The 11,365-nt window shown below is 40.3% G+C and overlaps 1 protein-coding gene across 4 annotated transcripts in view; it reads left to right on the plus strand.

The window, feature by feature from the left end:
- LOC141146942 (transducin-like enhancer protein 1) overlaps positions 1-10,332 on the plus strand; it is a 99,547-nt gene extending 89,215 nt beyond the window's left edge. For all 4 annotated transcript variants that reach the window (XM_073633761.1, XM_073633769.1, XM_073633780.1 and 1 more), the window contains exons 17-20: positions 2,749-2,896; positions 5,023-5,173; positions 8,638-8,714; positions 8,802-10,332. In XM_073633761.1, the coding sequence (XP_073489862.1) occupies positions 2,749-2,896; positions 5,023-5,173; positions 8,638-8,714; positions 8,802-8,909 (484 nt within the window). In that variant the 3' untranslated portion in view covers positions 8,910-10,332. The remainder of the gene's footprint in view (positions 1-2,748; positions 2,897-5,022; positions 5,174-8,637; positions 8,715-8,801) is intronic.
- Positions 10,333-11,365: the final 1,033 nt, after the last annotated feature.

Consider the following 11,365-nt stretch of genomic DNA (forward strand, 5'->3'; position numbering starts at 1 on the left):
AGCAGGTCTGTGGGAGGAATTGGTCAGCGGAAACTAGAGGGTAAACGTTCACCTCTCACTTCCTGTTCCTCTTAAAGCGGGGTTCCACACAAATTTTGAACAATATCTGTATGTATTCTCTTCCTTGCCTAGATGCTGACATGCTGTTTAAAAAAATTTAAATCGCCGTAATTACCTTTTATTTTTCTATTCTTCTTTGCACTTCCTGGTTCTCCTCCCGTGGGAGTAGGCGTGTTTCTAGCCTCTCCCAGACTCCGCACAGTCTCCTGGGAGCTAGTCTCAGGCTTCCCAGCATGCAGTGTGCAACGCCGTCATCACTACATCGGGAACAAGCGGTGAATGCTGGGAGCACAGCATTCACCGCATCCAGGAAATAAATGCTTGTGGGCTTCAAATGCCCACAATGAAGATGGAAACCGCCTGCAGTGAATAATATAAGTTATTCTTTCCGACGAAATCTGACACAGGCGGACATATTACACACAATATGTGAGTATGTAATGCTGAGAAGAAAAGTTTGTGAATGAACTCAAAAAACAAAAAAAAAAAGATAGGTGGACCCCCGCTTTAAGGACTCTGGAAAGCATGGTGGAGAGCTCTCTGTATTTTCGTAAAACTCCATTCTCCTAGATCAAAGATCGGGTCTGAGGTTCCTATAAGACCAATATATGCATCACTGGCATCCCTAAACAGGCTGAACAGTAAAGCTGGCATATACCCGACGTGAGGGGTGATTACTCACTAATGCGTATACAGGCCCTGAAAGGTCTAATTATCTGGTAAGAAGATGAATTGTGTCCTATCTATCCCTTGGGGAGAACGGGGTGTTACACCTGTTGATAATTGGAAGGACGCTACTTGAGTGAAGAAAAAATTACTTTTGCAGATTTTGGGATATTCACTTGACTACATTATTCTTTTAAATGTTTTTGAATCATTGTGGTGGACTTTTAAGTGTTTTTTTTTTCTGTTTCATCCTCTGATATCATTATATTGAGGAAGCATATTTGACAGCGCAACACTTTTTTTCTTTATATACTTATGCCATATGACTGCAAATAAACTTTCACATTTATGCAAATTCTTAACGCCTTCACTACTTTTTTTTCCATAATGAAGAGCATTTCTGGTGTACATGTGCATCTACCCACCCTGTTCTATGTCTGCATGAAAAGCTTATGTTTAAAGTGTTTGTAAAGTCCTTATTTATCATAAAAAACGTCATACCTGCTCTGTGCAATGACATTGCACAGAGCGGCTCTGATCCTTCTCTTCTGGCGTCCCCCTTCGGCGCTCCTGGCTCCTCTTCTTGGTGTGCCACTATAGGAAGCCACTTCCTACTGTAGTACGCCTGCAGGCTCGATCCCAAGCATTGCTGCCTGCTTCTATAGACACAGACATCAAAGCTCGGCCCTGCTCACTCGTCGCAGGATTTGACTGACATTGGCTCCCACTGCTCTCAGCAAAGCCTGTGAGACCAGGGAGAATAGAGCCACTACAGGTGGGCACAACAGCGCTGGATCGAGATCGGACTCAGTTAAGTCGACGGGGGGGGGGGTGGTCAGGGGGCGCTAGACATACTGAAACATTTTTTACTTTAATGCAGGGTATGCATGAAGACAAAAAATGTTTAAGCTTTACAACCACTTTAATGGGATTAATTACAGAAAGGACTATGCTACCTCTTTTTTCAGGTTATTTTAAATGTTTGCCACCGATTGTGTAATTAAAGGATGTATAACCCTTTGCAATCCTTAACCTCTACCACGAGCAGCTCCTCTGGTTTCAGTCGTGGATTTGCACAGGCAATACTTTTCTGAGGTGCATAAAAGATCAGTAATAGCATACTAAAAAGAAACCTTTACTGAAGGAATCTGTAGGCTGCCATTGCTAACCCCGTCTTTTGGAAAAACTGCTTGACAGGCCATTAGTCAAATCCAGCAATATCTATACTCCCCATAACAAAACATGTCTGTCAAGAGTTCGGACTTCACTTTGACCTTAACCTGCTGTTTTCTTATTCTAAGTCAGTACGCGGTGTATTAAAAGCAACGGAGGACAGGCAGCTAGCTTTCTAAGGAGGTCTTTTTTGCATCCCATCAAGTGTACATACTAGTCCTTTGTATGATTTGATGAATTGCAGGTGGCACAGGCACATATGCATTATACTTGATATTTCCAGAAGTGCTACTGAGAACAGTTAATGTTAACATAATTTAAGATGACACGAGTTGTTGCCTTCCATCATATTTTGCAACTCCTGCCTAGTTTAAAATGGGCACCCGCTTCAAGCACTATGTACACACCATTTTGTAATCATTTTAGTATGTGATAATACTGTTTTACTTGTTTGCTGTTAGTTTTCAGGCTAATAAGACATTTGATTGACACATAATTAGCACTAGTAATTAGTTTCATTGGTCTGGTGGGATTGTGTAAAATTTGATAATGGTTGATTTTTTTTTTTTTCTCATTTTGTGTCTGTGTAAGGCATGTTATTGTAGGCTTGATGGCAAAAGCCTTTTTGTTAGAAGCTTGTGATTGCTAGCCATTAGAATTAACCAGAGTAATTCCTGCTGTTAAGAACTTGTGGGTGTATTTTAATTCTGCAAGAAAAAGGAGTGTTGTTCCATTTCACTAGATTTACAAGAGATGACACATGTAGGGAAAGTCCAAAGCTAACAACGCAGCAGTGTTTACCTTGAGTACTGGCAGGAAATCATTATTCAATCTTGTTTGTCTTATCAGGCAATTCCAGGGCCACACAGATGGAGCCAGCTGTATTGACATTTCAAATGATGGTACCAAGCTCTGGACAGGAGGTTTGGACAACACAGTGCGATCCTGGGACTTGCGTGAAGGACGACAGCTACAACAACATGACTTCACGTCACAGGTAAATGCTGTGATTTTTTTTTTTTTTTTTTTCTGTAAAATTGGTGTTTTGTTTTTTTTGTTTGTTTTTTTTACGCTTGCTTTACACACATTTAAATGTAGATATGGATTGGGGAGGGGGGTGGAGTTGGAGGTCTGAAGCATATCTATGCCTCCTGATTGGTGCCCATCATTGCAGCCTGATCAGTGCCTGTTGTTCATCGGCAGCCTTGTCCATCATTGCAGCACGATCAGTGCCCATCGGCAGCCTTGCCCTTCATTGCAGCATGATCAGTGCTCATCGGCAGTCTTGCCCCTCTATGCAGCATGATCAGTACGCATTTGCAGCCTTGTTGCCGAAATAAACGGAGCCGGATCTCCTGTGTGCCCGGCTCTTATGATAGACATGGCGGGATGTCAATTATAGGAGGCGGCACTGGGCGTGACTGTGAGCAGAGCCGAGTACACAGGAGATTGGGCTCTGTCTATTTTGGCGGCGTTCATTCCCTCCTTCCCCTCCGAGGCAGCCGTTCGGCGCATAACACGAACACACGATTTTCCCCTGATTTTAAGGGGGGAAAAGTGCGTGTTATCCGCCAATAAGTACGGTATTTATACACTGGTGGCAACACCACTGGCCAACAGAATAGCCTAACATTTTAGAATGCTGTGGTAATGCACTGGTAGCCCTAAAGTGCTTATGTGCTTAACTTTTTTGCTTTCCAGATTTTAGATCTACAAATTTTTACTCCCATTTTTAATATAACCAAAATAATTGTTTTGCCCAATTTACAAACCACGTGACAGATCTGCTTAAAGCTGATCTCCAGCATTACAAACTATTTTCTACACTAACGTGCCCATTGAATGTGCTGTATAAACTGAATTTAGCCCCAGCTACATACAGTATACACCACTCTGTTCTAGGTGAGAGTCGAGACTTTCTGTCTCGCACGCGGAACAAAATTGCATCAGGCTGAGCAAAGCTCAGTTATTCACAGGCAGCGAATGTGACATCATTAGCCCACCGACATGTTAGTATAGTGAGCAGTTTGTTTGGGCCCGATTGGCCCAAACAAACTAAATTGGAAAGTAAAGTTGGAGATCTGCTTTAAACAATTTAATGTGGCAGAGCAAAACTGTTGTGATTGCATTTTTTTTTGTGTTTTTATTTAAAGAAAAAAAAGCATTGGTAACATTTATTGTCAACTTAACAGCTTTGGTACACACACCTCTTTCGGACCCATTTCTACATCCAGAATATTAAGAAAAATAGAAAAGCTGTCTCAACTACGCAGTAGGATAGAATAGAGATCAATAGTTCTGTATGGAGCAATGGATTGCCTGTTCTGACTGGCAGACTGCAAAATACAATGATGAAATGCATGTGGAAACTGTCTCACCTGCTAAAAAAAAAATGTATAATTCAAGTTTAATCCAGATACTCCTTCCAGGCACTAAACAAGATTCTGTTTTACTAGATTCTTCTGTTTTTACTAGACAACAGTCAAAGCAATGCAACTGGGTGAAGTAAAAGCAGCTCAGGGATTAGGTCAGCTTCTCCAATTAGCAAGATCCATTTGTAAGGATTTAGAGTACTGTGCAGTGTAGTAAAGCCTACCTGACTTACAGCGCTGTCAGTTCCTCTCCAAATCTTAATGCTGATGTGCAAGGCACTACTACCGGCAGCTAGTACAGAGAGTCTGAGTGACTATTTAAAAAAGATTTGAGTTTTTTCTTTCAATCGGGTTCGATCTGCATACTGTTTATATGAAATTATAGTAGGATGAAAAAAAAAATTCCTATAAAGATCTCTCTGCCCACCGTCTTCCAGCAAGACAATGTTACATCATATACTGAAAGCATATGCATGTTGGAAGCTGAGTGCCTTGGCTCCATTCTTTTGTGTGCTCTGATTATTTAGTCCAAACGGTTTGGTCGTGGCTGAAAATGTCCAAGCTTGTCGGGTAATTACCCTCTCATAGAAAGTTCACGAATGTGCCTGTTCTGTGCTCATAGGCTGCCTGACTGTCCTTTTATTATTAACCTGTACAGAGAATGCGATTTCTTATGTGAGTACCTACCTCCTTTCTTATGTTTTTAGCCTTTGATATTTTAAACACGCTTTGTGTTTTGTTTTATGTTTAGATCTTCTCCCTTGGGTATTGTCCAACTGGGGAATGGCTTGCAGTAGGAATGGAAAGCAGTAATGTGGAAGTCCTGCATGTAAATAAACCAGATAAATATCAGCTGCATCTACATGAGAGCTGTGTGTTGTCGCTAAAGTTTGCATATTGTGGTAAGTGTAAAAATAAAGGAAAAAAATGGAGGCATACAGGAACAGTAACATTCATTGTGTATATATTTTACATCTGTTTTGTGTGTTTTTTTTTTTTTTGTTTTTTTGTTTTTTTGTTTTTTTGTTTTTTTTTTTGTTTTTTTTTTAAATATACTAAGGCCTTATGCACACCAGCCAGCAGCGTTTTTGCAGAAAGGAAGCCTGATGCTTGTAAAAGTGTCCTTAAGCTTTTAGGTAAGCTTTTAGCTTTTACAGGTATCAAGCTCTTGGGCATTAATTCTGGCCATTGAAATAAATCAATGCTCAAGCACTAGCGTTTAGGCGAGTTTAGCAGCGTCAATAGTTTACTCTGCCCTAACTCTGCTGCTCTTGGATGCACTAGTAGTGGGGTCTTTTTACCTGTCTCTTAAGACAACTTTCACACTGAGGCATTTTCCAGGCACTTTTGGGCTAAAAATAGTGCCTGTAAAGCACCTGAAAAACGGCTCCCCTGCAGTCCCGGTGTGAAAGCTAGGGGGCTTTCACACTGAGGCGATGCGCTGGCAGGACGTTAAAAAAAAAAACTCCAAGCAGCATCTTTGGAGCGGTGTATACACCGCTCCTGCCCATTGAAGTGAATGGGCACTGCTGCCGAACCACCGGCAAAGTGCTGCTTTGCGGATCGTTTTAACCTTTTTTCAGCTGCTAGTGGGGGTTGAAAGCCACCGCAAAAATGACGCTTTACCGCCGACGCCCCAGTGTGAAAGGGGCATTAAAGCCCCTGCCACTAAATGCTGCTAAATTCCTATGTGTGCATGAACACAAACCAACATGGAGGGGCGTTTTTAGAGGCAGGAAAAAAGTCAGACGCACCTAGAAGCAGCTGTAAAAACGTCCAGTGTGCATGAGGCCTAAATGTGGCATGTTCTAAAACAGGAAAATGGTAGGGTAGATTCTTTAGCCAGTGTGTAGGTCAAAAGCTTAACCACTTTTATTGAATGCCCCTGTCCTACAGTACTTTTGTTTTGGCCAAAACCCATCAAGGTTTTTTTTTAGCCCGTACTATTGAATATACATTTGAAGCACTTGAGAACTGATCTCCCTGCTTTTTTTTGAGCGTGTAGTATAAATAAGGTAATAGTACCTCCTTACTCTTTAGGCTGTCCATGATTATATCTAATGAATGATGCCTAAATTTTCCTGGGCTCTAAAGAAGTATCACTTGTTTAACTCCTGGATCCCCTTTACACCTAAAGCAGTATTAAACCCAAAAGCAAATATTTTATCATATTGCAGCCTACCATTTCTTAAATGGTGCATTTTGTTTTTTTTTTTTTGTTTTTTTTTCCCAGCTTAATTCTGTTTTCATCTAGCGATCCAACCAGTAAGTCTGTTTTTTAACAGAACAAGTTCTCCAACAGAATGTATTAGCTAGAGAGATGAGGGAAACCATTTACTACTAGCAGGGATGCTTACAATGATCAGCATTTCTTTAAAACCTTTATCCATAAAGGAAAAGAACTGATGAAAATGCATGTAAAATATTAGCTGGAGTTCAGCTTCAATTTGTTAGTGTTTTAAAGCTGCTAGTACATCTAACACTCCCCTCCCCCCAGACTGACAATGCTGCTCTCCAAAGGTGCCCCCTATGCTCATTCATTCAGAGTTGGGGCACTCTAATATAGGAGGTGTGTTAATGGCCAGATCCAAGGGAAAAAAATCCTAAAATTATGCAGCCACCATATCTAAGGATTGGTAAGCTGCAATATATTACATTTTTGGCTTAGGGCAGTATTTCTCAACTGGGGTGCCGCAAAGAGTTCTCAGGGGTGTCGCGGCAAAAGGGGCAAGCTGTCCCGACCCTGTACTTTAAGATGTTAGAGCGATCCTGCGTTAATTCCTGTAAAGAAAGAGGCGGGAGAGAGTGTAGCCCACACCTCCTCCTGGCTCTCTCTTCCTCCCTGCAACTATCTGTACAAAAGTTTGCAACCTGCAAAGCATCTACAGTTAATGCATATTTTCACAGCAACAAGCTATCTAGTTGCACTTAAATGGTAACAAGCTCATTACAGGTGGAGGCTAGAGGACGTTGGTTACTCAAATCCTTTTCTTTTTCCCCACTCCTTTTTCTCCTTTTGCCTAAACTTTACAATTTTCCCCCATACCTTTCTGCTTCCTATGTTCCAAATTGGGTTAACCTCCTTCATAGGCTACTTCCCATACAGAATGCATCTTTTCTCATACTGTGACTAATGTAGACCACTGTGCCTTGCTGATTTAACTGAATCAAAGCTCAACATACAGTACATGGCAATGCTTTTGCTTGTATTTTCACCTGGAAGTCTATAAACTACCACCTAAAAATCTAATTGATACCTTGATATCTCTGAGCCTCTTTCATAACACTTTTTTTATATGTGCAACATGGGCTATAGGGCTTGTATACTTAGTATCTACTGTGGTCCGTTTTTAGTTTTGAAAATTTTAAAGTGGAAAATAAAGGCAAAACCTAACTAACGCTAAGCCTGCTCTCAGCCACATTCTAAGCCTAATCCTAGCCCTGTAAAGAAAACAATCTCTCTATACTTAACTTTTCTGCAGCCACTCTGGTCCAGTCCCAGCATCAGCGGTGGCTTCTGTGTGCAAGAGAGCAGTCGACAAAGGAAGCCCCATAGTAACTCTATGGGTGATGTCATTTCCCAACCTTTGTTGGCTTTCTCCTGCACACAGAGGGCACTGCTGGAGACCTGACCGGAGCAACTTCAATACAGGTAAGTATAGCAATCTTTTCTTTACAGGGCTAGATTAAGCTCAGACTGTAGCTGAGCGTAGATTTAGTATTAGTTAGGTTTTGCCTTAAAGTGGTTGTAAAGTCATTTTTTTTTTTTTTCTATAAAAATAACAAACATGTTATACTTACTTGCCCTGTGTAATGGTTTTGCACAGGGCAGCCCAGATCCTCCTCTTCTCGAATCCCTCTTTGGCTCTCCTGGACCCTCCCTCCTGTCGAGTGCCCCCAACAGCAAGCAGCTCGCTATGGTGGCAGCCAAGCTGCAGCTCCGTGTGTCCTTTCAGACACTGAGCCCCAGTTCGGCCCTGCCCAATCTCTCTCCTGATTGGCTCCCGCTGCGGTCAAAATCAGTTAGCCAATGGTGCTGCTGCTGTGTCTCTGCCAATAAGGAGGGAGAGTCATCGACGGCCGAGGCACTCGTGGTCATCGCTTGATAAAAATGGGGCTCAGGTAACTATTAGAGGGTGCTGGGGCAGCTGCTGCACACAGAAGGCTTTTTATCTGAATGTATAGAATAATGCATTCAGATTAAAAAAAAAAAAAACATTCTGCCTTTACAACCACTTTAACTTCCACTTTAATGAAAAGACCATTATCAAAAAAAGTATTACTTTGCTGGAGCAGCTTTATTGGTCATATTTTCATCCTACTTTAGTGTTCAGCATGTGACGTCTTTTTGATTTTGTTTGCTCAGGTAAATGGTTTGTGAGCACAGGGAAAGACAACCTTCTTAATGCCTGGAGAACACCATATGGAGCAAGCATATTCCAGGCAAGTGTTGGCATATATGTGTTTGTTTATATTGAATATACTCTGGGTATAAGAAGTGTGGATTAATCTGTGCTGTTGTGTTTGTAGTCCAAAGAATCCTCATCGGTGCTGAGCTGCGACATCTCTGCAGATGATAAATACATCGTCACTGGATCAGGGGACAAGAAGGCTACAGTGTATGAAGTGATCTACTGAAAGACTACATTATTATTTTGTACAAATTATCTGGGCCAAAATATACTTTTGCATATCAGTAGGATGAACAAGCAGACTTTTTAATCCCGATTATAAAATTTTGCCTGTGTATATAAAGAAAATGCAATATGGACTTGCTGTATCTCCTACCAGTGTGGATATGACTGCCTGGAACAAGCTGAAGTGAACATATGTCTTAATATGTCTGCTGAAAACTTTTTTGTTTTGTTTTTAAGCATCTATTTTTGTCTTACATTTAATGTGACTCTTTTGTGAGCTCACAGATATTCTCAACATGGCAACTTATCAGATTCTTGAAATATAAGGTTCTGTGCTTCGTAGAATTTTATTTTTTATTTTTGTTGAAGGTCAGTTGTAAAAATGTACATATATTTGTTTTCCTACAGTAAAGTCTTTTAGTACCAACAGCATTTTTATTTTGTAACTGTCAATATGTAAATGGATTTTCATGGTGTATATAGGATTTGTAATTACTTGCATTTACCAAGGTTGTGACTGTCTATTCTTTTACTACACTGTGATAGGTCTAGTCAAGTTGTAAATGTTATTTGATATAGCAGATGCACAGTAACTTGACGCCTGATTAGTTTATATAATTCCGAATCCTGTAAGTTTTAAAGTCTGAATCCTCTTTCTCTAGACAGTATTCTGTCCTCATAACGTGCTCTTGTAGTGTGACTGTCATTCGATTTATTTTCAAAACATTTCTTTCCATTTCACAAATCTGACTGTCGATCCAGAATTTATGAAGAACCGTTTTTGAAGTGTATGTATATACAATTAAAATGCCTTTCTAAGAGGATTAGGTGTATACACTTTTTATATGATTTGTTTCCGTTCTGTGTAGTCAGTCTAGATGGGTGCCGCCATTTAATGGCATCCTAATCATATCTCTGTGAAAAAGTGCAGCCCATGGGAACTTTTTTTTTTTTTTTTTTTTTTATGGTCTTTAGTCTTCTCTAATACTAAAAGGTTTTTCCACTTCTGTGATTAACAAACGATAGACAAGTCCCTGTAAATAGTTATGCAGAATTATTTTGCTTCTGTTACTCTGGTTTATTCCTTTTTATTAAGCAGATAAATATGATGAGCCTGCTCAGTATTTCAGCCATGTGTAATTGGCTTCTTGTGGGTCTTAGAACCCAAAACTTATTGTGCTGCTCCTCCCACTTTTTTAAATATTACATCATCGTTTGGGATGATGGCTGTTCAGCTGCACCTCCACCACACACCTGATCTATTTATTTTAAGATGAAAACATTTAGTGAGCAGTAAACTTTGCATCATATTGTAAGCCTTCCATAGAGTCCATTATGAATGTTTTTCTAAAAGCAAAGACTTTCGGTTTCTGTTAATGAAGTCTATACTTCATTACTATGTCTGAATAAAACATAATACACTATTTTCTGGTTTTCACTTTTTTTTAAGTCCAAATGTTGAAATGAAGTTTTTAGTTTTTTAGTGTTTTTTTTTTTTTTTTATTGAAAAATTTTGCAGGCTGAGAAATATGTATCATAATTTTGTAATATGTTGAAATGATGGGTATAAAAGTGCTTGTTAATGCACACAGAATTTGAACATGCAAAGTGTTTGATTATTCAGCAATTTTCTACGCGTGATTGAGTGATTGGTTCCTTTTAACTTTGATGTAAAATCAGAACTTTTGTCTTGTTTAGTATGTTGAGAGGTTAGAATCTGTAAGGCTGTTATGACTGTCTGTCCCCGCTAGGAAGATTCACCCTTATTTATCCTAGTGATCATGGTCTCTCATACGGAGATGGGAAATCCCAATTTTTCACAGGATCAGACATCTTCCAGAAGGAAACCTATTGAAGTGACAGCTGTCCCAGAGGATATCCCTCTATTTGGATAAATAGAGGGATGTGCTTAAGACCGGAAGTAAGAGGAAATCTCCCCTGATGGAAAAGACTAGAGATGAACTTGGGTTTGTTCAGTTGTTTTTCCAAACCCACATGGCCAAGTTTGCAAGGAACTGTCACTTGTAATGTACAATCATCTGCTGCAGAAGGCATTCCTCACCCTGCAGCTGTATGTATACACGCCCCTTGTATATGTGCAGCAGTGGGGCAGGGAGTAACCCCACCCCCCTCAGATGACTGGCCCATTACAGATGACAGCGTCCTGGTGGGGGGTGGAAGAGCATCCAAACACGCCCATGCTCCTCAACAAAGACCACAAAAAACATACCTTGACAGTTGTGTTAATCATTCCCCCTATTCTGTATAAAGCAAAATAAATATCCTTACATACACTTTACTGCATCTGCAACACACATAATAAAGTCAGCTGGGTTAACATTTAAATTTGTAGCAGTATGAACAAGCATAAGCATACCCGCTGCACTTGTAGCTTTCCCAAAATGTGGCCAGCTGTATGACATTCCTTATGTTACTAATAATTGCTGCTGGAAGCAC

The sequence above is a fragment of the Aquarana catesbeiana genome, linkage group LG01, assembly GCF_042186555.1.
Source record: "Aquarana catesbeiana isolate 2022-GZ linkage group LG01, ASM4218655v1, whole genome shotgun sequence".
In the NCBI taxonomy this organism is placed as follows: domain Eukaryota; kingdom Metazoa; phylum Chordata; class Amphibia; order Anura; family Ranidae; genus Aquarana; species Aquarana catesbeiana.